The following is a 27,386-nucleotide window of genomic DNA, read 5'->3' as shown; positions in this document are numbered from 1 at the left end:
GGTCGGCCGGCATGGGTCGCGAATGTCGGCCGGGTTGGGTCGCGAATGTCGGCCGGCGTGGGTCCTGAAGGTTGGCCGGTTGGTACAAATGGGTCCCCGGAAAAAATTTTGCAGAACACTGTTCTACAACCAGTTCAACGTCCCTTACTGGTGAAACCCCATCTTTTGTATGCAACTTTGATTTATCAGCTGGTGTGCTTAATTTAACAAACCACATGTGAATTCATTTAATAAAGCTGGTAACTCAATGCAGGCTTTTAACTACCATTCACACTTACTGCCCAATTAAAGCAGACAATAAATCTTCATCAGTGTTAGGCCACCAGTGAATTACATTTTACAAAGTGTGGAGAAGGAAGGGATTTCAAAACCAAACTACTGAGGGACAAATCAAGCATTGAAAGTTATTACTGTTCCATCACTGCACTTCTTAATAAAGTGCCTTTGTCTTAAATGGAAAGATTTGTAGAAATTTTGGAGAGGGAGAAGGGGCAGGTGACATTTGAAGTGGAGTTTATTTTGTGCATTTATTGGGCTAGATGGGTGTTTCTCGGTAGCGTTCGCTGATGTCAGGGTTCTCTCTTTCTGCTGCTTGCCAATGGGATTTCCCATTGTAACTACCCCACATCGCTGGGAAAACCCACGGGGTGGGGGAGGGGCGTGCTGCCAGCAGGGAAAGAGAATCCCAATGGCCGGAGAATTACGGCCATTATCACCCAGGATGTTAATTCCTCATCGATCAATAATTTGGTAATACATGTCACACCGGATAGCCCATCATGCCAAATCACAACTGTTGCAGAAGGTGTCCAACATTACTGCCATGATGTGGAGATGCTGGCATTGGACTGGGGTGAGCACAGTAAGAAGTCTTACAACACCTGAGGCACCTGAGGAAGGAGCAGTGCTCCGTAAGCTAGTGTTTGAAACAAACCTGTTGGACTTTAACCTGGTGTTGTAAGATAAAATTACTGCAGCACTGAAAATAAAAGAGGTTCAAATTTTACCATGAGCTTGCTCTCATTCAGCTCTTCTCAAATCTGAGAATGGAAGCAAATCATAACACTTCCTGCAATTATTCCATTCAGACCTAGTAACCTCCAGCACTTGTTAATCCTGTCTCACAACCGACTGTTCCTTCAATAAAAGATGTAGCTGTTAATTTTCTTAAACTTAAGAATCACTGCTGTGCAGATTACTTTCTGCCAGTCCACTGCTACCTAGTGCACAGTCCATTGCCTACGAGCAAAATAGTAGAACGAGATTGAGTGAGGGACGATCGAACACATTAATTTAAATGGCTGTGAACGCATCTGTTCCTTTTTTTAAATGGCTGGACTTCAAGGAGTGGGCAAATGCTGCAGCAACTGAGAACCAGGCTAGAAGCCTGCTGCTGGACTGCCACCGATTGTGCCAACACCAAAGTGATTCTTGTCTCTGGATGTGAAACTAGCTCATCACCTGGGTCAAAATCAGGGGCTGGATTCTTCGGAAACTGGCGGGGCGGGCAACTCTAGTGCGAAGGCGTGGCGTGAACCACTCTGGCGTCGAGCCACCATGGAGGCACCCCCGGAGCCCCTGGAGGCCGGCCATGGAGCCAGGTGCCGCTGGCAAGGACCTGTTGTAACATACGCCGGCAGGACCGGCCAAAAAGGGCAGCCGCTCGGCCCATCACGGGCCGGAAAATCGGCGGGGGGGGGGGGGGGGGGGCGCTCCCAGCAGCCGCCAACCGGCGCAGCGCATTTCCCGCCCCTGCCAAATCCCCAGCGCAGAAAGCAGCCAGAAATCTCTGCTTTCGGGAGATCGCAAGACTGTCTGGTCTCATGTCAGTGCTCTGAACACCAAACCTACAGACACAACAAGCACCTGCTTTGGTCATTTCAATGGTTTTTGGGTTCTACTGGAAAGATCAGACGCCTATCCAGGGGATCATGAAGTAGAATTCCGCGGATGCTGGTTATATGAAAAAAACACAGAAAATGCTGGATAAACTCAGCAGGTCTGGCAGCATCTTAGAGAGAGAAAGAGAGCTAAAGTTTTGAATCTAGATGATCCTCTGTAGAAGCAAAGCAAGGTAGAAATGTACAAGATGTATAGTTGGAAGAATGGAAAACCAAGGATAGGTTCAGGCAGAGGAGATACAAATTTGCCATGGGCATACAAAAAGGGGAGTGTTAATGATGCCATCAAGGGATGAAGAGTGTTAATAGTGGCAAAAGATAAGATAGTAGAATGTGTTAACGGGAACAACTGAATAACCAGAGACAGGTGGCCGAGGGGGTGGGAGGGGTGGGGTGGGGTTGTGCTGGAGCAGGCCACGGAGCTGCAAAACAATGGACAACAAATTACAAAAGGGGGAGGAGGGGTTTATGATGATGGGGGAAGTTTCCTATCGGAGGGTGGAACCAGGCTCTGACTGAAACCCAGCATGTAGCTTCCCAGCTGCATAACCAATTTTTGGTCCAGATCTTGAGCCTTTCTAAAAAGACAAACACAGGGGATGGGTTTAACGTCGTCACTTTGGTGGGCGGGGCCTGATAGAGCCGGTGAGGCTGGCTCCACCGAGATCAGGGGGCCTTTTAAAAAGGGCGCCCCAATTAGTACAAAAAGAAAATCCTTTCACCCCCCCCCCCCCCCCCCCCCCTCTCCCCACAGGGGACTCCTCGCCTGCCTATAAATGTCTTAAAATTCCCCCTGCCACCATCAGCATTCGGGCTCTCACTACAAATAGCAGTTTTGGGGGCTCCTCCTCCCACCAATAAACATAGCGCGAACCCTGCCCCCAATGGGGCTCCCCAGGAGGCCTGTACTGGCACAACCTGGCAGTGCCAAACTGTGCCATGGGCATGTCCCTCTTCCCCCAGGGGTTGCACTTACCTTTACATCCCCGGGGATCCCCTCAACTGATTCACATTTTTCAGAACCGGTTATAAACCTTGCTGACATGTGTTGTCTGTGAGGTATGAATATTCAGTGAGGGGTGGGATCATGTGGTAGCCATGATGTGGAGATGCCGGCGTTGGACTGGGGTGAGCACAGTAACAAGTGACTTCTTATCATGTGGTAGGGAAGGGTCAGGGAGACTCGGTAACTATGTTAAATGTATTTAAATAAAGTTCCCGCCCTTTCTGGACGTAAACCTCATTACACCATCGACGGGGGCATGGAAAATCAGAAAATGCGTTCTCACTGGATTTTACACCCGTGTTGCCATTGTCGCTGGCTGCTAACACGGGATGAAAATCGCACCTCCTAAAGTTTTTGAACTCAATGTAGAGTACACAAGGCTCCAATTTTCCAATTGGAAGATGGGATGTTATTCTTCCAGTTTGCGTTGAGCATTACTGGAGCATTGCATTAAGCCTTGGACAGATATGTGGGCTTGTCACATTCATCTGGCTTCTTATAGCTTCATCCTTAATCCACACTCATGTTTCGACTGCATTCTTATTTACTCCTGTTTGCAGTATACAGTCTACAAAAGTCACAGCGCAAGAAATTCATGGCGCACGTGGATTAAACGCTCCAATCACCATTTCCAAAACACATTTACATTCAATCAGCACATTTTTGGTCAGTTGGTTTAAGCTGGAACTCCTGAAAAGTGTTTAGGCCACAGCCGTTATCTTCGGTTGTATTGGCGAGGAATGTTAATGACTGGCCCCCTGCTCAGCAGATCTTAAAGATCAGCATTGTTAACGTCTGTAAAAGCATCACGTCTATTTAATTGTTAAATTGTGTTCCAAACTGGCAAGCGAACAGAATGCTGCTCAATACTAAAGAAAATTGGTCGTTTGAAGACATTAATCAGCCAGCCAGTGAGTGTCAATCATTGGAGCTAGAGAATCTACTAAACACATTGCCTTCCCTTCTGTTTTATCAACTGTACGAATATCTGTACCCAGGTGATATCAGCATGCTGTTAGCAGAATGTCATCTCTATTTCATCAGTGCACAGATCTACATTTCATAAGGAAAAGATTTAAGGAGTCACAAATATACAGTTACCCTTTTGCTGAGCCATCAGTTGCATCAGAGATGAACTTGCAGGCAAATCCATTAACTAGACAGTCATGTTGCTTGACGATATATTAAAAAACCTAATCATTAGACAGGGTGTTGCACACCATGAGAGAGAGGGATAGACTGTGGAACATTGGCCACACGTGTGCTATAAACACAACAATGAGCAAGTAGAATCAATAAAGTATGTTTGTATCTTGGCTACAGAATGCACATAATTCAAATCGTACATTAGTTAGATATGCCAGTAAGACCCCCCACCCCCTCTCCCCAGCAACCCATTACCTGGCAATAGCACTGAGAGTTCTGGAAAGCTGCTGTTATGAAGTGGTAAAGTCACCATTCCACTGCTGTAGCAATAGTGCTGTGATCTCATGTGTGTGTGTGTGTGCGCGTCACACAGTCTGATCATCATTCCGATAATGTCTAAAAGTCAGATAGAGATGAAAAAGGGAAAGAGAAAATCCAGAAAGAGTTGACCTTGGCCCTTGTGGTGAGCACAGTCGGTCTCTACAAGACAGTTGTTTTTTTCTCCTAAAAAAGCCTAGGTAAAATCCCCGCAATCACCTCGTTAACCTCAATCTCACAAGACTAACGCAAACCAAAAATGAAGGTTTATCAATGTAAATTTCAGACACGTCCTACAAAAAAAGAAGTGACAGGAAACAAGGCGTCAACTCACATTGTTTTGGAGACTTGAAAGTATTTAAATGACCAAGTCATGTATGTACTTGCAGTATCCAGTTTAGTTGTTAACATACATCAGGAGGTTGCTGGCTAGGCTTGGGAATGGCTGTCCGCCAAGATAACAGGGGTATTTTAAACCCCATAAAGACACAGTTTTTCTCTACAACTTTTTTCGCCCTATCAAAGCTGCAAGTACAGTGGCTGGAGTACAAAGCCACTGACATCCATGCACTCCGATATGGCTTGTACGTCCTGTAAGTATTCCTTCCATTGACCAGCAGGAAACACACAGGCTCAGGGCAAAATGAAGAGGGTTGTCAAGTTTTACCCTAAGGTGATTTTGGGTACATCACATTACACAACTGGGGCAGCTTGAACCTCAAGGATTTTCCGCCACAGTACTGTGCAAAACAAACTTTTCCATGCTGTGATTTACATGACTGTATTGGTTAGCTCAGCTGGTTAGATGGCTGGTTTGTGATGCAGAGCGATGTCAACAGTGTGGGTTCAATTCCCAAGTCAGCTGAGGTTATCCATGAAGAGCCCGCTTTCTCAACCTTGTTCCTCGCCTGAGGTGTGGTGACCCTCAGGTTTAATCACCACCAGTCAGCTCTCGCTCAAAAGGAGAAAGCAACCTATGGTCTTCAGGACTACGGTGACTTCCATTTCATTTTCACTAGGTAAAAATATAAGGCTGGTGTGTTTTATTTTTTGACCAATGAATTACCTTTGTAATGTTAACATTTTTACAATGGAACAAAATTAAAGCAGAAAGTACAAATACGCACTCCAATTATATCATTTGAGACATGTTTTTCTGGAGCTAAGCTAGTAAACAAACATTCACTGGCTCTCCCATCGGTGGGATCTTCCGGTCCCACCGAAGGAGATGGGCTTTCGAACGACCCGCCACATTTTCCCACTCCTGTAAAATGTGTTTCTTGATGTGTTGGTAGGTGGGCAACTCTCGCCAAGTTGCTAAGTTACCACCAGAGTGCGCACTCCATACATAAAGCACTGAGGTTTCTGCCTTACAAGCACTGGCTGGTATTAGTGCCTCAGTAATAGCACCAGCCGGCCTTTTTGCACCCCAACTCTCCACCGCTGTGACTTAGTTATTTTTTTTGTCGGAAGCAGTGTTTGCTCCTCCTCCTGCTCTGCCACAGAAGAAATCCAGGGAATGCGACTGGGAGGCTACTGAAACATTCAGGAGCAAAGGAAAAACAAATAAAACCTACAGTGTTAACAGAGCTATCAATCCGATGCAACCCCTTCTACTCCAGGGACTGGATTCTCCGGTCCCCCAGCCAAGTGTTTCTCGATGTCGTGCTGTTCGCAGGCGGCAGGAGAGCGCTGCCAGCGGTAACAGAACATCCCAATGGCCAGAGAATTCCGGCCCATGTCTCATTAGTTTGTGGTGCAATTGCTTGAAAAATTATTGCAAGCAGCCAGTAACAGAAAGCTAGCAAGTAAAACTGGCTTATATCGAAAGGCATGTCCAAAATGATTTCTGGACTGTGGTCTTTTGCAAGTACTGTACAATCTATGCACTCGTAGGCTTAAAAAAAGGGATACGGTCTCTTCACAGTTAACAATAGAACATTCCTTTTGCAATTTTCCATTACACACTGTTAATACCATAACCTTTGACCCTCATTCTCAGTGCAATATATACTTACAAAATAGCATTAAATATAAGTGATCACATATACAAGGATATGAGATGGGATCCCAATCCTTCAATTCAGCAGATACAATTATATTCAACAGATGCTTCAGCAGCTGAAAGTGTTCTGACCCACAGACTTTTGATGATGACACTTTTCGCAAGAGATGATGTCCAGAAACAGATTCCTTTTTTTAAAGGTATAAAGTCAGAAACAACTTGGGGTGAGGCAATGTAGCTTCGACATAATGGCATAAAAGTCTTTTGAATTTCCCCCTTCCCTCATTAACCACACCAAAATAAAAAAAAAACAACTCTGTTTTGGGCAGGGTGTTCATTAAGGAAAGATGAGATGGTTTGGTAAACAGGTCTGGAAAAGTTGGCTCGAGGGTGGCACACAGACCATTGTTTAAAAACAAACCCCACAGAGTTTGAGTGCTTGGTGTTCACCCGCTCTGCTGGGTGAGACTCGCCCATGTAATAAGGAGGCTTGAACTGCACGTTCGCCTCATGGATAGTGGTCTCCACCTCAAGACTCCTCTGCATCTTAGCATTTGTACAGGAGCTGCAACCTTGACCAGCGGGGAGAACACATTTCTTCTAGCCCTGCTCACCTTTGCTGCTTTGGAAAACAATGGACTTGCAGAGGGTAAAATAAATAAATGGTATCAAGATTTTTTAAATGCAGGTGTGGCTTAACACGTCTCCATCTGAAGATTCTTTGTAGCTTACTGGGAAGTGCATAAATCTGAATTGGTCATGCTTTTAGTATCTGCTAACGTGCTTGCCTTGAAACTTGTTTAAATAGGTTACAACACAGGAGAAGACAGACAATTATTTTGTTCTCTACCAACAGATGCAACTTGAACTTAACCTCGACTCAGAGTGGCATGATTTGAAGCCAAAAACGTCAATGGCGATGGGAATACATAAAAAGATCTCTGATGCATACAGTAGAAGAGGAGATTTGGAAGTGAGATGAATGGTACCCCACGCTGAAGAGCATCAAGCTGCTTATTTTTGTTGTCAACAAGATAACTTTATGGATCTCGGATCCAAGTTCGCAATCCAGCAAATCTCTAGGATGATAATAAGTGGCAATCAGTTCAGGCCAGTCTTTATGTGAAAGTGCATTCCCAGTGCAAATTTCTTTTGTAGATTTGTGCGTATTACCGCATGCTGCTACGACCAGAAATTATGCTCTAGCTCGTAGGCTGTAGTCTTGCGTGGATTCCTTTCTGCACCGCAGAGTGCAAGCGTCCCGTCCTGACTCTGACCTTCCACATCTGTGTCCAGCAATGTCCGCTCATAGCTGGTGAGTCCTTGCCTGAAAGGTAGGAAAGGAGGGAGCCCACCTGGCCTTTCTTCTACAGTGCCACTGCTGCTGAGGCAGGAGTCCAGATTGGATGGGGTTTCTGTGCTGGAACTATTGACAGGGGAATTGCTGCGTGTTTTGCTGGGGGAGACAAACCACCATGGGTCTAGCCGCTGGCGATTGGCAGACGGGCGTGGCCTGGGTACAAATTCCAGCGTTTTGGGTCTTTCCAACGTGAAGTCTTGCTTCATGTTCCTTCGTCTTGGAGTGGGAGGGAAAACCAGATTAGGATATGGCAAGCGAGGAACTTCCGTTGGATCCCTGTTAGGACTTGGAGTTTTACCTATACCTTAAACAAAATAAATACACATGTTAATCCCTACCAATTGAGCATCTGCTTTGGGTTTTCCCCCTTCCATTAGAACAACCTCCAATTATAGGGCTATGGCACTGAATGGAATGATGCAAGATCATTAAATGGGTATCTCACACAGGGATTAAACAGATGAAGTCCCTGATGAAGTTGGGTTTATGTGGCAGAAGTCTTTTTGCCTCCCTTATTTCCTTTGTCACTTGCCCTCTGAACTCTCTTTATTTAGCCTGGTTATCACTTGTCTTATCAACCTGACATCTGTTGAACCTTCCCCTTTTTCTGCTTCAACTTACTCAGTATCTCTTTCATCATTTAGGGTGCTCGGGCTTTGCTTGCCCTACCTTTCCCCTCATGGGCATAAACCTTGACAGTGCACAAACCATTTCTTCTTTCAAAGGCAACCCACTGTTCTGCCTCCCAGTCTTCAACCTGGATTCAGGCATTTCCCAGATCCTGAGCAAAAAAAGGCAGGAGAACGGCTAGAAGGCCTGCATCTGTGCACCGGCACTGCGTGAAAGATTAAGAAAATAAACAATAAAATATCCCTCCAGTCCTCATCACTTCCTATGCCCCATCCATGCCAACCCACACCACCTCATGCCCATATACCAACCCCCCATATCCTCCATGCCAAACTATTTCCTCTACCCACTCTCAGAACCCCACCCATACCCTGCATGCTAACGTATGTTCCTGTACCCCATGCAAGCAATTTGTTTGTTTTTTAAAACACTCAAGGCATTATTTTCAAAAAGATTAAAGGGCAGTTCTTTTAAATGCCTTGAAGGGTCAATAGCTTCCTTTGACAAAGGTCCTCTTGACAGTTCTGACATGTCCTCTTGACACTTCTGAAAACTCCCCTTAACAGGTGCTTCTGACACTTTTGGCAGTTGATTTGGGCAGGTCTGTTGACAGTTTCAATGAGCTTGGCAGTAATGAATTTATACACTTTTTACACACCTTTAAGTCTACTTTTAACAACTGATTTCACCCCCTCCTTTCCAGGACAGCCTCTCCCTCCAGCACTATAATATTCTCCTTAGTCAATGCTGTCATTCCATCTCCATTCATCCTTTTCCTATCCTTCCTGAACACTTGACAATATTTAGTACCCAGTCCTGCCCTTTTTTGAGTCACATCTGATCTGAGTTATTGCCACAATGTTATATTCTCATGTGACTATATGCACCTGTGGCTTACCAGCCTTACTTGGCACACTTTGCATTGTTTACACAGATGTACTGTAAACCTAACTTGGACTGTTTTCTTTCTATTTTTTTGGGGGGATGAGTGTCGCTGACAACGCCTGTCTGTAATTGCCCTCTACAAAGCGGTGGTGAATAGCTTTCTTGAACCTCTGTGTCCATGTCGTTTAGGCATAAGAGAGTCTTCCATTTCAGAGGGCAGTTAAGAGTCAACCACATTGCTGTGGATCTGGAATCACATATAGGCCAGACCTGGTAAGAAGGGCAGATTTCCTTCCCTGAAGTACTTTAGTGAAGCAAATGGGTTTTTATGATAATCCAGTAATTTCATGATGATCATTAATAATGAGGCCTGCAATTTATTTCAGACATATCAATAAATTTAACTTAAGTTCCTCCGGCTGTTCTGATGATATTTGAACACTCATCTCCCGGGCATTAACCCAGGGTTATTATTCCATTGCCACAATGCTGCCATCTCCCTATTTTAATCTCTTAATCTGACCCCCGCCTAGTACCCAACTACCTTTTTTTTATGACATCCTCACCGCCCTGAACTGCATTCTGATTTCTGTCTATTCCATCTTTCAGGCTCCTGAAGTGAATGAATTAGAGATGTTATGAAATGAAAATGAAAATCGCTTATTGTCACGAATAGGCTTCAAATGAAGTTACTGTGAAAAGCCCCTAGTCGCCACACTCCGGCGCCTGTTCGGGGAGGCTGTTACGGAAATCGAATCGCGCTGCTGGCTTGCCTTGGTCTGCTTTCAAAGCCAGCGATTTAGCCCAGTGAGCTAAACAGCCCCTATGATAGAATATGGGGAGAAACCAGATTGTAATGGTCCTGTCCCTCAGTTGTTTGGCAATAGAAATGGGCACCCATTAGATATTTACTTCTTGTCAAGAGCAGTGTTCCTGCGTTTGCTGTCTCTCTCAAAGTTAGCACTTTACACCACAGATTAAATTTCCAAATTCAAAAGATTAGTGTATCATGCAAAGTGCTGGGCTACAGGAGGTTACTTATATGGTATATTTATTGTTTACTTTAAAAAGCTCCATTGAAAATCTACATGGTGAGATCTTCAAACACATTAGGTCTCTGTTCTTGCCACTGTTTACAAGTACATTCAGCTACAGATAGATTTATTTCTTCACAGATTTGTGTGTTTTGCTGACACTATATTGTGGGCGATTTTCAGCCTGTGTTAGCCGTCAGTGTAAACTCTCCCTAGACTTCACGAGGTTCCCGTCTCAATAAATTGCAATAAATGTAACTACCAAATTTGCGGTTTCCTCGCAATTTGTTCCCTGCTCACTGAATATTCATACCTTACCAATGTGACATCATGTTGGCGAGGTTCACACCAGGTTTGGAAAAACGTGATGCTGTTGAGGCAAAAACGCTGAGGGCACATGGGTAAATATAGCCCCTGGGGATAGAGGGGAGAGGCACTGTCACGACCTTGATGGCAGTGCAGGGGTTATCCTTCTGGGAAGCCCCATTGAGGGGTTTCCTCTTATGCATGTGTGCGTGGGGGGAGGGAGGGGAGAGGCCTCACTGCTTTGGGGTTGGGGGTTAGGGGGGTGCAGTTGACCCGCCTGGGGAGGAGGATGGGTTGTTACTTTGTCTAACAAATTATGGGAAGATTCCACCCCCTGTACAGTCCACAATGGCACACACAGCCATCCAGCAAGTATTGATATGGAGATCATTGCTTTTGTAGGGAAGGTACAAGAGCTGATCAATCTTCTTGTTGCTTGGGGACTGGAGAGGCTATAAAGGCAGCATGGTAGGCTTCCTCTCTCCATCCTCCGACTAAGAGTTGGACCTGCCTTGAGGAGAAGTTGGGGAGGGGCGGAAGGGTCAGGGCGGAAGGGTTAGGGCGAAGGAGAAGGACGTGAAGAATTCAGAGTAACTGGCTATTTGCATTTATGCGAACCAACAAACACAGGGAAGCTGTTGATCAGTTTACAAGTTGAAGAGCAAAGTATTGCAAATCCTGTGCAAAGAACTGCATTGCTGAATCCTTTTATTTTTGGGAATCCCCATGGTCAATCTTTACTTCTAATTCCAAAACATTAATGTAATACAACATCAAGCACTTACCTGTAACAATGGAACCTAAAGTGCCATTGGATGGCGTGCAGTTCGGAGTCTGAGGGATTTTCTTAATAGCACCGTCAGACGGAGTCCGTCTGTGACCCCGGTGCGTTGTGGTAGTGGTTGTTGTTACATGAGTCGGGGTCAATGATTGATTAGGGTCTCGTTTGAAGCGCTCAATGGTTATGTCTACTAATGGGTGATTAGTAATAAACTTGGAGCTCTCATCCATTAAATTTGGGGTTGTGGGCATTTCATACACCACCAATTCGTCGCTATCTGAACGTAACAGGGATCTGGTGGAGTTGCATTCAGAAATGGAAGACAATGAGAGCAACGTCAACGAGGAAGATGGATCAAAGGAGGAAATGATCGATTCTTCGTTCTTGAAGAGCTTTCGAGAAGGGGGGCTGGTGCTCCTCCGCAACCGACTGCTGCGCTGAAAAATGCCCTCCTTCTTTTTCTTCTCTTCCTTTGGTTCAGAATCTTCTTGCAAAATCTGACATTTCCCCAACTCGAGCAAATCAAATCCCAGAGCCACTGCTGCTAGGACTGCCCCGCTACCCAGGAAGACAACATCACATTTCTTCCTTTGTGAGTTACGCTTACTGCTGTTGGTCGGAGTATGCTGAGGGGTGCTGGTTGCAGAGTTTACCGGAGTAGGGTCCTCATTATTGTCACTAACAGCACCTTCCCCATCATCATTTCGGTCGAAAGGCAAAGCGAGGTAGGCTTGGTTGGGTAAAGCAGACTGTTGCAGCGTTGTGTCAAAATCCTTAATACTCTCATCATCTTCATGTTCTGTGGGTAGAGGAAAAGGATCTGTGAATCTGGCTTTTTCTGAAAGACACTCTCTCGTACGTCACATCTCAATAGTTTTGTCGTTGTAGCTTTTGACATCATTTGGGACTTGTTCGCATGCCATAGCTTTTCATAGGAGACAGCCCATTGAGCCTCTTGACCCTGTTCCACTAGACCATAGCAGTTTGCACATTAGTTCCATTTACCTGCCATAACTTGAGATCCCATCATACGCTTACCTAACAAAAAAATCTGTCGATCTCAGTCTTGAAATTTTCCATTGAATTAGCAACCATTAGAGAGGAGGGAATTACAGAATTCCACTCCCCTTTGTCAGGAAAAGTGCTTCCCAATTTCACTCCTACGCATCCTAGCTCTGATTTAAGACAATGTCCCCTTCATCTCTCTGGGGAAATACTCTCCCTACATCCACCTACCGAATAGCTTAATTATTTTAAACATTCCAATCAAATCAACCCTAAACCTTTTAAACACAATGGAAAACTATCCAAGTTTATGCAACCTGTCCTCGTAATCTAACCCCTGTTCCAGTGAGTCTGCACTGCACCTTTATTAAGGACAATATTTTGTTCCCGAGGTTCGGTGTTAAAACTGAAAACGGTATTCTAGATCGAGTCTAATCAAGGCTCTATAGAACATGAAGCAGAAGTGCACCCTCCCTCCACGCTCCCTTTGTGGCCATAGAATCGCTGCAGTGCAGGAGGAGGTCATCGAGTCTGCACTAATCCTCTGGAAGAGCACCCTACCCAGGCCCAATCCCCCAACCTATCCCCGTAACCCTACCGAGGGGCAATGTAGCATGGTCAACTTGCACATTTTTGGACTGGAGGAGGAAACCAGAGGACCCAGAGGAAACCCACACAGTCACCCGAGGTCGGAATCAAACCCGGGTCTCTCGTGCTGTGAGGTAGCAGTGTGAACCACTGTGCCATCATTTTGTTAACCGTAATACAAAAGTAAACTATTGCAGATGCTGAAAACCTAAAATTAAAGCAGAAAATGCTGAAAATACTCTGAAGGTCAGGCAGCATCTATGAAGAGAGAAATAGAATTAACAGGTTTGTAATTACAACTCAGACAGCCAGGCAATGAAGAATAGAAATCGAGCCTAGTACATATGCACATAAAAGCGTTTACTTACAGAGACACACAATACAGATCTTGCATCTATTAACAAAATAACCACAGTTTCAGTTTGCTCCTGTGTATTTGAGCACAGGTGAATGAACCAGTTAATGCCCACCATATCATTTTATTAAAACAGTAAAAACATTTATACAAGGCCAAAAGGTACAAACGCTAATTTTGCGTTGGAGAAACAGAGTACCCTCCCCTCAGTACCAACGTACAGGGAGGGGGGGGGGGGGGGGGCATACTCTGATTATTAAAACTGTTCACAACACAGTTGTACAAAAAACTAACTGTACCAGCACTACACTTTGCGCTGGAGAGACCAGATACCCTCACGTCTGTACCAACAGAAGGGAAAGGAAGGGGAAGGGGGTGGTGGGGAGAGAGGGGAAAGGAGGGTGGTGGGGAGGGAGAGGGTCGGGGTGTTGGTGGAGGGGGGCCCAATAGGGCACTGCCTGAACTATCTATTCCCATCCTATTCATGTATTTGTCAAGATGCCCCTTAAATGTCACTATCGTCCTTGCTTCCACCACCTCCTCCGGCAGCGGGTTCCAGGCACCCACTACCCTCTGTGTAAAAAAACTTGCCTCGTACATCTCCTCTAAACCTTGCCCCTCGCACCTTAAACCTATAAACTCACGTGCATACAGTGTACTCCCGGATTGATTTCTTTATTTTGAGCAGGGCCTTACTGGCAGGGGTGGTGGACACGGGGTACTCGGCGATTACAATCTCAGACCATGCTCCGCACTGGGTTGACCTGCAGGTTAGTAAAGATAGTAACCAGCTCCCGCACTGGAGATTAGATGTGAGAATTTTGGCTGACAAAGGGGTGTGCAAGCGGCTGGGGAAATGTATTCAGAACTACCTGCAGGTCAACGACATGGGGGAGATTTCAGCAGCGGTGGTCTGGGAAGCACTGAAGGCGGTGGTCAGAGGGGAACTGATCTAGATACGGGCCCATAGGGAGAAGGTGGACAGGGCAGAAACGGACCGACTGGTAAAGGAGATACTACAGATCGATAGGAGGTATGCGGAGTCCCCAGAGGCAGGGCTTTTAAGGGAACGGCGGAGGCTACAGGCGGAGTTTGGCTTGTTAACCACAGGGAGGGTGGTGGAGCAGCTGAGAAAGGCGAGGGGGGTGATCTATGAACATGGACAGAAGGCCAGCAGAATGCTTGCACAGCTGCTCAGAAAGAGGGAGGCAGCCAGGGAGAAAGGGAAAGTAAATAACGGAGATGGGAACCTGGTTGGAGATTCAGCAGGGGTGAATAAGGCGTTTAGGGATTTCTATAGTATGCTGTACAGTTCGGAACCCCCTACGGGGCCGGAGGGGTGAGGCACTTCTTGGAGGGGCTGAATTTCCCAAAGGTGGACAGGGAGCTGGTAGAAGGGCTGGGGGCCCCGATCGGGTTGGAAGACATAGTGGAGAGTCTGAAGGCCACGCAGTCGGGGAAAGCCCCGGGGCCAGACGGGTACCCAGTGGAGTTTTATAAAAAGTTCTCTGGGATATTGGGGCTGCTGTTGATGAGGATGTTCAATGACGCAAGGGAAAGTGAGGTGCTGCCCCCAACAATTTCACAGGCCATGATTTCTCTGATTCTGAAGCAGGACAAGAACCCGGAGCTGTGTGGGTCCTATAGGCCGATATCCCTGTTGAATGTGGATGCTAAATTGCTGGCCAAAATTTTGTCCTCCAGGATTGAGGATTGTGTTCTGGACGTTATTGGGGAAGACCAGACAGGGTTTGTTAAGGGTAGGCAGTTGGTGGCCAATGTAAGAAGGTTGTTAAACGTGATCATGATGTCCCCGGAAGGTAGGGAGTTGGAGGTAGTGATCGCAATGGATGCAGAAAAGGCTTTTGATCGGGTAGAATGGGATTTTCTGTGGGGGGTACTGGGACGGTTCGGATTTGGGTGGGGTTTTATTGACTGGGTCAGGTTGCTGTATCAGGTTCCTGTGGCAAGTGTACGGATGAATAGGACAACATCGGACTATTTTAGACTGCACCGGGGGACGAGACAGGGATGCCCCCTCTCCCCACTGTTGTTCACGCTCACTATGGAGCCATTAGCAATTGCTCAGAGAGCCTCAAAGGACAGGTCCAGGGGGGAGGGGGGAAGGGGGGGGGGGGGGGGGGGGGGGGTGGAGCACAGAGTCTCGCTCTATGCAGACAACCTGCTTTTGTATGTATCGGACCCAATGGAGGGGATGGAAGAAATCATGAGGATTCTAGGGGAATTTGGCCAGTTTTCGGGGTATAAGCTAAATATTGGGAAAAGTGAGATGTTTGCGGTCCAGGCGAGGGGACAGGAGAGGCGATTGGGGGAGCTGCCATTTAGAGGGGGAAGCTTTAGGTACATAGGCATTCAAGTGGCGTGGGAATGGGACCAGCTGCAAAAGTTAAATCTGGCCCGAGTAGTAGACCAAATGAAGGATGATTTTCGGAGATGGAATGCACTTCCGTTGTCACTGGCTGGGAGGGTGCAGACGGTGAAGATGGTGGTCCTCCCGAGATTCCTGTTTGTATTTCAGTGTCTCCCCATCTTTATTCCGCGGTCCCTTTTTAAAAGGGTCAACAAAGTGGTCACTGGCTTTGTTTGGGCGGGCAAGACCCCGCGAGTAAGGAAGGTAAAGCTTGAGCAGAGTTGGGGAGAGGGCGGGCTGGCCATGCCAAATTTTAGTAACTATTACTGGGCGGCTAATATAGCCATGATCAGGAAGTGGGTGGTGGGGGAAGAGGTCGGCATGGGAGCGTATGGAGGCGGCTTCATGCAAGGGCACCAGTCTGGGGGCGTTGGTAACTGCACCTCTGCCGTTCCCGAGTCTAGGGGCAATGGAGGAAACATGTGGGAGCAGAGGGAGATTCGGTCTGGTCCCCACTCTGTAATAATCACCAGTTTGCCCCGGGAAGTATGGATGGGGGTTCCGGATATGGCAGAGAGCAGGGATTGAGAGGAGGGGGATATGTTTATAGAGGGGAGCTGTCCGAGTATGAGGGCGCTGGAGGAGAGGTTTGGGTTGGCGAGGGGAAACAAATTCAGGTATCTGCAGGTATGGGACTTCCTACCTGAACAGGTGTCAACCTTCTGGCTCCTACCGCTAAGGGGGCTTCAGGTCAGGGTAGTTTCCAGAGGGTGGGTAGGAGAAGGGAGCGTCTCTGACATTTACAAGGAACATATGGGGTCAGAGGAGATGCAGACCGAGGAGCTGAATCGCAAGTGGGAGGAGGAGCTGGGAGGAGAGATAGAGGATGGTCTATGGGCGGACGCGTTGAGTAGAGTCAATGAGTCCGCAACGTGCGCCAGGCTCAGCCTGATACAATTCAAGGCCGTTCATCGGGCTCAAACGACAGTGGCCCGGATGGGCAGATTCTTTGGGGTGGAAGACAGGTGTTCAAAATGGGTGGGAGGATCAGCGAACCATGTCCACATGTTCTGGGCATGTCCGAAGCTTAGGGGATTTTGGCAGGGATTTGCATATGTCATGTCCACGGTGTTAAAAACAAGAGTGGCACTGAGTCCAGAGGTGGCGATTTTCGGGAATCCGGGAGACAGAGGCAGACATTCTAACCTTTGCTTCCTTGGTAGCCCGGAGACGGGTATTATTAGCTTGGAGGGGCTCAAAGCCCCTGAAGTCGGAGACCTGGCTATCGGACATGGCTAGCTTTCTCTGTTTGGAGAAAATCAAGTTTGCCTTGAGAGGGTCACTGTTAGGGTTTGCCCGGAGGTGACAACCGTTCGTCGACTTGTTCGCGGAAAATTAATGTTCACCAGAAGCGGTGGGGGGTTAGTTTAGCTTAGAGTAGGGGGTTAATAAAGGTGGGGCCTGTAAGGAAGGCTGTTGCACTATGTTTATAGTTTCATGTACATTGTTTATTTTGTTGCTGCTACAATACCAAAAATACCTCAATAAAATGTTTATTAAAAAAAACACCCAATTAATATGCAATTAACATTGGGTTGGCCAATCTCAGTTAGGGCCTTAGTAAAGATGCTACAATTGGCCTCAATATCCATTCACTAAGGATACGTGGCTATCCTACAATCTTGGTACGTATGGATAACATCCGCCTGAACTTTGCAATAACAACAACAATGAAGCTATTGGTGCTCAAAGTTATGCTGGAGTAAATCAGATAGCAAATTTCATTGTCTGTACATAAGCAGTTAAATGCTGAAGTCAGGAAGTTGCTGTCCGGGTTGCCTTGCTCTACCACTATCTTCGTTACACCATATCCCATCGAGAGGTTTGCCATTCTTCTACTTTCAAACTGGGCTACAAAACCCACAGAAATTTTCAGACATGGCCATTCAAAATGTTTTGAATGAGTCTTGATCGTAACAAACCACACTGGCACTGAAAATTTACTTTTACAATTGTGGAGTCTCATTTATTTGGAATTTAATTGTGTTTGAGATTGTTTGACATTATTTTTTGCTTTTTCTTTCTGTTACTTATCTCCCATAAACTTACCTTTTCTTTTTCTGTACATGATTTTACACTGGAATTAAATATTTTAATTTACAATTCTATGCTTCAATTCTGCATGTCGCAATAAGGATTCTTCAATTTGATTGGTTAAAAAGGAATACCACTGCTAGCCTTGTTTACATAGGTTCCAGATAACCTGTAGAGAGTGAGGCCTTGTTTCCACTCAACACAAGGTAGCCGAACGGAAAGTCTGCAGGTAAGTGTCATTGTAACAAACGGCAGCTGCCATTCACTCACCACTGACTGCAAAATCTGGTCTAAAGAGTCAGGTCAAATAATTTGTTGACACTCACTGACTAAGCCCATATAAAAATGGTCCACTTGAATCAGGTACCGGTGGGTTGCTATTCACAGCTACCCCAGCAAAATTTAGAACCTTCAGCAAAGACGGGGTGAAAAATAGAAGGGTGTCGGCAGGGTTTAAACAATGTAATCACTATAAGAAAAGTTACATTTGTAAAATCTTGTACATTTTCCATACCTATTTCGATGAGGCTGGTAAACCCCGGGACAGTAGCAGCTGTTCGATGGTTTTTCCCCAGATTGGGAGTACTGGATGACCACTGCTTGTTGCCATCTACCAGATGTTTAAGGCTTTGGGAGGGAAATAGAAGAAAAATAACACGATGATTGTCAGCATGTGTACAATTGGTAGGAATTGCTTAAATACATTTGATACAATCTTTTCTGTTGTTGTGAGGGCAAGCACTTAACAATATAAAAACAGTCTTTGTGACCATTCTGTGATGTTAGAAACGCTTTATATTGGAGCTTTTGGAGCCACACACAAACTGAGATGTTTCCAGTCTTCTGTCAATATTGATGAGTTAGACAAGCAATTGACAACATGCTAGCAAATATCCTTGTGATTTTTCCTCTTCTTGTGTCTCCACTTGGCATTACGTACAGTAGCCCAGCTCAGATCTGAACCTTGGGGGGGAGCAGGGAGTGAGGTATCACCCCCCATTCATTTTTCTGTGGCACTGCCATATGATGCTTCAGTTTAACTGAACATTAAGGGCGAGATAGTCAGAGTTTGGTTTTGCTGTGTATATGGGGAGCAGCCGGAGAGTGGAATTAAGGCCGGTGATTGGTGACGATCATATTGAATCGAAGAGCAGCGGTGCAGGGCCATATGGTTTACTTTTGCTCCTGCTTCTTACGTTCAATCAACTGCAGATTATATTTATAAGAATTCCCAGTAAAAGACACTGTTATCATCAATGATGCAGACCAGGAGAATTAATCAGCTGACTCGTTCCCAGTGCAGTCTGATTACTGAATCACATTGAAACTGTACACAATATAAAGCGTTTCTAACAGCACAGAATGGTCACAAAGACTTATTTATATTGTTAAGTGGCAAGAACAAGCACAGTGTGATTTTTTAAAAAACATTTCATGAATCCTCCACTGAATAACAATTATGTCAATTGGTTGCCAATGTTGCAAGCAATTGGAAATCAACATAATGTCCACTGTCTTGGTACTTTTTTCTCAACCTTTGAGACTTATCTATTCTGAGCTTTGCTACATCTTAAATAAAAGGTGGGATGAAGACTCAAAGATTCGCCAAGTATGCTCTTGTTCATCCAACTATTAGTTACTGACCTTCATCTTTTCAGTTTTAATTACGCTTTTGGCATAGATCTGCTGTCAATCTTGTTGTGAATGTTTACTCGGTAATCTCACCAGCAAAATGTTCCAAATAAAAAGCAAAGATCATCACAGAATCAGATTACTGGGAGCGAAGCAAATATCCAGGTGACAGCAAAGTCAGGCTCCACACGACTTAATGGAATAATTTCTAAAGCATTACTCATGCTAACTTCAGGTAGTCTCTGGTCAGCAGGAGTCATCTTGGCCTGATGTTGTTCAATCTTATTCTCATTCATTCTTCAGTGAGACTTCTACACAGACATAATTAATTATTTGGAAAACATGCTGACAGATTTCGCAATCAATTAGCTAACACTCTTTCTCGTCTCCCTTTCCCTTATTTGCCCATTTACTGCGTCATCCTCAAGCTCTCAATATGAAGGTTAAACAAAACTATTGCACTCAGCACAACCCCCAAACAACCTCTGGTAGATCCAGTGGAGAAAGGATTAGCATGGTCCTTTAAAAGAAAAAAAAATACATTACAGTGCTAATAGGGCAGCACGGTGGCTCAGTGATTAGGACTGCTGTCTCATCACACCGAGGATCTTGGCTTGATCCCGGCCCCTGGTCACTGTCCATGTGGGATTTGCACATTTTCCCTGTGTCTGCGTGGGCCTCACCCCCACGGCCCAAAAGATGCGCAGGGTAGATGGACTGACCACACTAAATTGCCCCTTAATTGGAAAAAAATAAAGAATTGGGTTCTTTAAATATATATTTTTTTAAATACAAAAGAAATATAACCACCTATATCCTATGATAAAGCAACATGATTAATTGAAGTAATATATGCTGGGGTCATTCATAAAGTCCATTTTATAAATAAATGCTTCATGTTTGGATTAACCTGCCCACAACTTAGGAGAGACGGTAGCATAGTGGCTACGTCACTGGACTGTTAAATCCAGAAATGGGTTCAAATCCCAGCACTAATGCAATCTGAGTTCAGTTCATAAATCTAGAATAAAAAGCGATCTCAATAACAATTACCATAAAACTATGTGTGATTCTTGTAACAACCCATCTGGTTCACTCTTGCCCTTGAAGGGAGGAAACCTGCCATCCTTACCTGCTGCCTGAAATGGCTGAGCAAGCCCACTCAGTTCAAGGGCAATTAGGGGTGGGCAACAAATACTGGGCCTTGCCATGAAAAAATATGGGAATAAAGCTCCATCTTGCATCCACACATGTGTCAAATAGAAAGTAGACACATGTCAGAGTCCGAATCACAGTGATGATGCCAGTTTTCTTTAGAGCAGGTTATCACACGTATAAAGCCGACATTAGACATCTCGATATAGAAAACTCAATAAAAATTATTTTTCATTTCACTGAACACAACTATTTTCCAACTTTTAAATGATGGATATCCTACTATCAGCATTATATTTATCCACAGTAAGGGAAAGGTCCAAACAAGGTCAATGTCCATTTCACATAAAATACACCTTTCAGCTCTCTCTGGAGGTGCTTTGTGTAATTAGACTGGGGTTTTCATCAAAGTTTATGCCAGGTTAATTTTTAAATCAATTTACATAATCTGTTTCCATGTCCAGCAGCAACATGGAATGGAAGGAAGGCCCCAGAGGAAATTCTCTTAATTTGAAGAATGGCCACAGTAATTAATATGTCCCTGGACTTTCCGCTACACTCCACCTCCAGTTTTATAAACACCAAGTCATTGCTGCAATCTCCAATTGCTAACTCCAATTAAATGTTTCTAACAAGCACAGGGAAACTGCTGATCCCAAAGCATCATTCCCACCAGGAGAAAATCTAATTTCCTGTGAAAAATGCTGAGCATGATTTCTGTCAATTTATTTTTTGCAATTCACAGGATAAAACATTTCACCTTCAAGCAAAACAAGAAGTCTCAGAAAACTAGTCCACTCAGGCAGAATTGATTATAAAATCATTTGCTCAAAGATAAAAGTGGGCTGGATCTATTTGGGAGGTTGGGAAGGGAATAAAAGCATGAATGCACAGTGTTAGAATAATTAAGACATTGTTTGTTTCATGTTTACTCGTTCATTTTGTGTTTTTAGCAATGATATAAGGGAACCAATCATTCATAAGGGATTGTGTATACATGTTTTGGGTTCATTTATTTAGACCAGGCATGTTTTGGGTTTATTTATTTAGACATAAGAACATTTATACAAAGGTAGGATGCTTGAAGACATCAGCAGCCGCGCTGTATGTGTACATCATCGGCTAGATTCACCAGTCGCTGACGTCGAAATCGCGTTCGTCCTATGGCCGGATAATCCACGTTTCCAACCAAATCGGGAGCGGCGCCACATTTGTGATGCTCCGCCCCCTCCAGAGCGGCGTACTTGGAGAGTACGCATGCCTCGTATTGATGGCCTCAGGACATTGCCTGAGGCCCACCTTCGGTGCTCCGCCCCCGACCGGCCGAATTCCCGACGGCATGGGTCTCTCATGGTCTCTTCTGTCGGGAACTCAGTGTGGCTGCTGCGGACTCAGTCCAGCGCCCCCACAGTCGAGGGAGGGCAGGGGAGACATTATTTGGGGTTGGGGCACTGTGGGGGGGGGGGGGGGGGGGGGGGTGGTCTGAGGTGCATGAGCCGGCCGAAGGGGGGGACTATTTCGCGGGCAGGGTCCGCGGGCTGCGTCCGCCATGTTGCGCGGTGCAGCCACTGCATGCCAACGCCGTGCGCATGCCCAGCCATGGACCCGACAATTCTCCGGGGCATATTAGCAGCTACAGCCAGATGCTCTACACTGCCAGCATGCTAGCTCCCAGCAAAACGGGGAATTGGTGGCCTTATTGCACCACCTTTTACGGCGTAAAATGCCATCGTTCCCATGCTGGCGTGGGGACATAGCCCCAGAATTGGAGAATCCAGGCCCCGGTTCCAAGTCAAGGAAAAACTGAGACTGGATCACATGACACACTGGGCATGATTTTATGGGCCGGTTCAGCACATGTGCAAATTCTATTATGGCCGCTAAACTTTGTAAGAGGGCCATAATGGGATTTGCACTAATAAGATCTCAGCACACGATCATCGTCATCCCCTGCCGGTGACGAGAGGAGCATGAGCCTGATTTCCATTAATTCAATTTTTTTTTAAATTTTAGAGTACCCAATTCATTTTTTCCAATTAAGGGGCAATTTAGCATGGCCAATCCACCTAGCCTGCACATCTTTTAAAGTTGCTGCTTTAACACTTTTGTCTGAGGGGAAATCCACACAAACACGGGGAGAATGTGCAAACTCCACACAGACAGTGACCCAGAGCCGGGATCAAATGGGACCTCAGTGCCGTGAAACAGCAGTGCTAACCACTGTGCCACCATGCTGCCTTTTAAATAAATTAATTTAAAATTAATTAAATGGCTTTACACCTTCCAGCCCCTTGTGATGACGCCCCCCTAACCAGGCTCAGTGGCGTGACAGCACAAAATCAAAAACCAGCCATGGTGACCATGCTAGGATTGCAAAGTTGCCTGGAGGTCCGGGGGTTGAGGGCCGAAGCTGGGCCCAGTGTTTCCTGCTGTGAATAAGAGGAAGTGAAACCACTTAGCTCCTTTTAATGTGGTGAGGAGCTGTCAATTATAGCAAAAGAATTTATAAACACTGTGGGTAGCATCAAAGCAGATGCATTCAAGTGTGAAGGGAAAGATAGCTAAACAATCCACCAAGCAGCTATCTCTGGACTAACAGAACAATCTACATCAACTTAATTATTCTAACACTGTACATTGCAGCTTGTATTCCCTTCCCAACCTCCCAATAAATCCAGTCCACTTTTATCTTCGAGCAAATGATAAGGTGACTGATAGGGGTAGTGAAATATATTGGTGTGTGATATTGAATGGGAGTTTTGAATTTCAACGGTTGTCAAAGGATTTGAAGCAGTTTCAAAGGGGTTTTAAGCCCTTTCAAGTGTAAATAGCTTTTGAGGATGCCTCGGACACTTGTAACAACTGTGGCTTTAAACACTTTTGTCTGAGGCAGCAGATTTTAGGAAAGAGTAAGAGAAAATGCAGTGATCATTCACTGGACTGCTCTTCAGTTTTCAGGCAGGGGGTGACTGATGGTGTCTCTGATGGGAGTGACTGAGGGGGTGACTGATGGGGCAGTTGGGTCACCCTCATGCATGCGTGCTGTTGGGGGGGGAGGGTGTGACCTGTTATACCTGTGGTTTCGGGGGGGGGGGGGGAGGAGGATGCCACGAATTGTCATCAGGGAGGTGGGATTAGCGTTGTGGTTGGGGGGGGGGGGGGGGGAGTGGAATGAGAGGGTAGCACTCTGACCATAGGATCAGGCAACCCACTTAAAATGACAGCCCGATACTGGGTCTCCAATGCTTTAGGTGAGCTCTCCATCATGCACATATTTGCATGGTTAAGGAGAGATACTCGCACCTTGGCCCCACTCCCAGTGCCAGCGGAGGCCAGTCCCTGATTCTCCGCTGGAGGGAGCACATCCAGAATGAAGAATCCAGGCCATTAACTCTCTCTCCACTAGACTTTCTTGAGCGATCCAGCATTTTCTCTTCATTCCAGACTTCCAACATCCACTTGCATTTTGCCTATGTAAATTGGTTTAGAATCATAGAATTTACAGTGCAGAAGGAGGCCATTCAGCCCATCTAGTCTGCACCAACCCTTGAAAAGAGCACCCTACTTAAGCCCACACCTCCACCCTTTACCTGTAACCCAATAACCCCAGCTAACCTTTTTGGACACTAAGGGCAATTTATCATGGTCAATCCACCTAACCTGCTCATCTTTGGACTGTGGGAGGAAACCGGAGCACCGGAAGGAAACCCACGCAGACACACGGGGAAAGAGCAAACTCCACACAGACAGTCGCACAAGGCTGGAATTGAACCCGGGTCCCTGGAGCTGTGAGGCAGCAGAGATGGCCACTGTGCCAACGTGCCGCCTGATTCTCCTGAATCAGTCACTGTATTCGTGGCAATTTTATGGCCCCAGTTCCAGACGATTCCAAGTGAAAACATTTTCTCTATATCTGCTCGGACGTATTGTGAAGTGCATGGAGGAGAGTGTAGAACTTCAAAGGACCACAGAAAGGTTGGTAGAAAGGTTGGTGGAATGGGCGGAAAAGTGGTTCACTAGCTCGGTGGCACGACTGTTGGCTGGGTCAGCTGAGTACCAAAGGACATAGCTGCCAGGCTGACCCTGCAATAGTTCATGATAGAACAAACAAGAGTGGAAAACTGACAAACGCGTCCTCACTAACCTACCTGTTGCAGTTGGATCAATCCATGACAGCATTGGCGGGAGTGATCACTGAACAGTTTTTGTGGAAATGTCTTCACTCTGAGGACATCCACGAGCATGTTTTACGGCACTACCACTGCGCTAAATGGGACAAACCAGGATAAATCTTACCAGCTGAAAACTGAAAACTATGAAAACACATGAAGCACGGTGGGCCATCAGCAGTAGCAGAATTAATTACCACCACAATCTGTAACTACTTGAGCCAATGTTTGGCTTCTACCACTATCTTTAGGCCAAGCCACTAGCCAGGTCACTAAGTGCAAGATAGCCCAGGAGCAGCAGCACCAGATATACCCAAAAATGAGATGCCAACCCCTGGTGAAGCTGCATGCATGCTGATCAATGGAAGCAATATGCTATAAATAAGTGGTCACACAACAAACAGATCAGATCAAAGATCAACAGTCCTCCCACATCCATTTGCAAATGGCAATAAAGAATTAAACAACTAACCTAAGAACGAGGAGGTTCCACATCTATCCCCACATTCGGTGATGGCAGAGCTAAGAATGAGGTTGAAGCATTTACAATCATCAGCAGCCAGAAGTGGGTGACCCATCTCAGCCTCCTCCTGAGGGCCCCAGCATCACAGGTGCCCAGCCTTCAGCCAATTAGATTAACTCACATGGATGAAGTACAATGGGAACAGCAATGGACATAGGCCCCGACCACACCACAGCCATTGTGCTGAAAACATGTGCTCCAGAGCTAGCCATGCCCTCCAACTAAACTGTCCCAATATGGCTACAACACTGACATCTACCGGACAATGTGGAGAGTCCAATCTGTCTAATTTCCCACTCATTCTATTCTCAATTTTCAGCAAAATGATGGAAGGTGTGGTCCAACAGCGATGTCAAGCAAGACCAACACAGCAATGTCTGCTCATTGATACTCAGTTTGGGTTCTGCCAGGACTACTCAGCTCCAGATCTAATTGTAGCATCAAGGCAGCATTTAACCGACATTAGTGTTTAGAAGCCCGAGAAAATTGAAGTCAATACGAATCAGGGGGGAAAACCCTTCACCAGCTAGAGTCAAACCTAGTACAAAGAAATATCATTATGGTTTCTGGAGATCAATCATCACAGCCCCAGGACATTGCTGTGGGAGTTCCTCAGGTTATGTCCTAGTGTCCAAGGTCCAACCAACTTCAGCTGCTTCATCAATGACCATTCCTCCATCATAAGATCAGAAGTGGAGATCTTCATTGTAATCTTGTAAGAAGAGGCAAAAAAGTGCCTTATGCTTTGGGTGCACTGCAATGTTCAGTTCCTTTCTCAACTCCTCAGTTAATGAAACAGTCCATGCCTACATGCAGCATGACCTGGACAACATTCAGACTTGAGCTGAGGGATAACAAGTAATATTTATATCACGCAACTTCTAGTTAATGGCCATCTACAACAAAAGAGAACATCTATGTACCTCCTTTTAACAACCAATGGCATCACCACACTGAATTTCCCACCATCAAATATCCTAGGGTTAATCAATGACCTGAAACTTAAGTGGACCAGACACAAAATACCGGCTACATAGGGCCAGCTGAGCTCAGTTGGCTGGACAACTAGTTTGTGATGCAGAGCAAGGCCAACAGCGCAGGTTCAATTCCTGTACCGGCTGAGGTCATTCACAAAGGCCCTGCCTTCTCAACATTTGATCCTCAGGCTAAATCAGCCCCAGTCAGCCTCAAATTGGAAAGTAGCCTATGGTCATCTGGGACTATGGCGACTTTACGTCACTTACTTACTGTGGCTACAACAGCAGGCCAGAGACAGGATAAAGGACTGTAGGTTACTCACACCCCCTGACTCCCCAAAGTCTTTCTCACCATCTACAGGTCAGGGGTGTAAGGGAATACTATCCACTTCCCTGGAGGACTGCAGCTCCAACAACACTCAATGAGCTCAACACCACCCAGGACAAAGTGGCTTGCTTTTCAGCCTATCCACCATGAGCGCACCACGGCTCCATAAATGTGCACCATTTATTGCAACTCACTGAGGTTCCTTTACTTGCACCTTCCAAATCTGCAATCTCTACCACATAGAAGGACAAGGGCAGCAGTTGCATGGGAAAACCACCACCTGCAAGTTCCCCTCCAAGACAGAGACCAGTTGGGTTGAATGGTTGGCTTCTGTGCTGTTGACTCTTATGTAAAATATATGTTAAGACACGTCTACCTGCTGAAAAAGATGCACTCCTCTTCTCACTTCCCAACATACAGAAAATGATGGACTGAAAATGATGGACAGCAAACTCTTCCTGGTTCATCCAGCCTGTTCCAAAGAGTGTGGCACCTATGTTTCTCCAGTCCATCAACATGGTTCCCTTTTAAGTGGTACACTATTAAGGAGAATTCTCTGGCACAATTTATTAAATGCTGATCTCCAACCTTTGTGGCTTAATACGTATAATGGTTATGAGGCATTAAATGGTCACAATGGTGCCATAGCAGGATTGAGGTAATCTGAGGAGTGCAGTAGAGGGAGCTTTATTCCACATCCAAGAAACACAGGAACTTAGGAGCAGGAGTAGGCCATTCAGCTCTTCGAGCCTGCTCCATCATTCAGTTAGAATGATCAGGTTATGGCCCCAGCTCCACTTTGCTTCGTAATAGCCTC

At 45.8% G+C, this 27,386-nt stretch overlaps 1 protein-coding gene across 3 annotated transcripts in view; it reads right to left on the bottom strand.

Moving 5' to 3' along the window:
- Nucleotides 1-2,662: 2,662 nt before the first annotated feature.
- map3k9 (mitogen-activated protein kinase kinase kinase 9) overlaps nt 2,663-27,386 on the bottom strand; it is a 241,313-nt gene continuing 216,589 nt past the window's right edge. For all 3 annotated transcript variants that reach the window (XM_038784498.1, XM_038784516.1, XM_038784508.1), the window contains 3 exons: nt 18,300-18,412; nt 11,377-12,171; nt 2,663-8,040 (listed from right to left, as the gene is read on the bottom strand). In XM_038784498.1, coding sequence (XP_038640426.1) covers nt 7,559-8,040; nt 11,377-12,171; nt 18,300-18,412 — 1,390 coding nt within the window. In that variant the 3' untranslated portion in view covers nt 2,663-7,558. The remainder of the gene's footprint in view (nt 8,041-11,376; nt 12,172-18,299; nt 18,413-27,386) is intronic.

This window comes from Scyliorhinus canicula, chromosome 2 (assembly GCF_902713615.1).
Source record: "Scyliorhinus canicula chromosome 2, sScyCan1.1, whole genome shotgun sequence".
NCBI lineage: Eukaryota > Metazoa > Chordata > Chondrichthyes > Carcharhiniformes > Scyliorhinidae > Scyliorhinus > Scyliorhinus canicula.
Note: the sequence above shows the minus strand (reverse complement) of the source record. Positions and strands in the feature narration are given on the sequence as shown.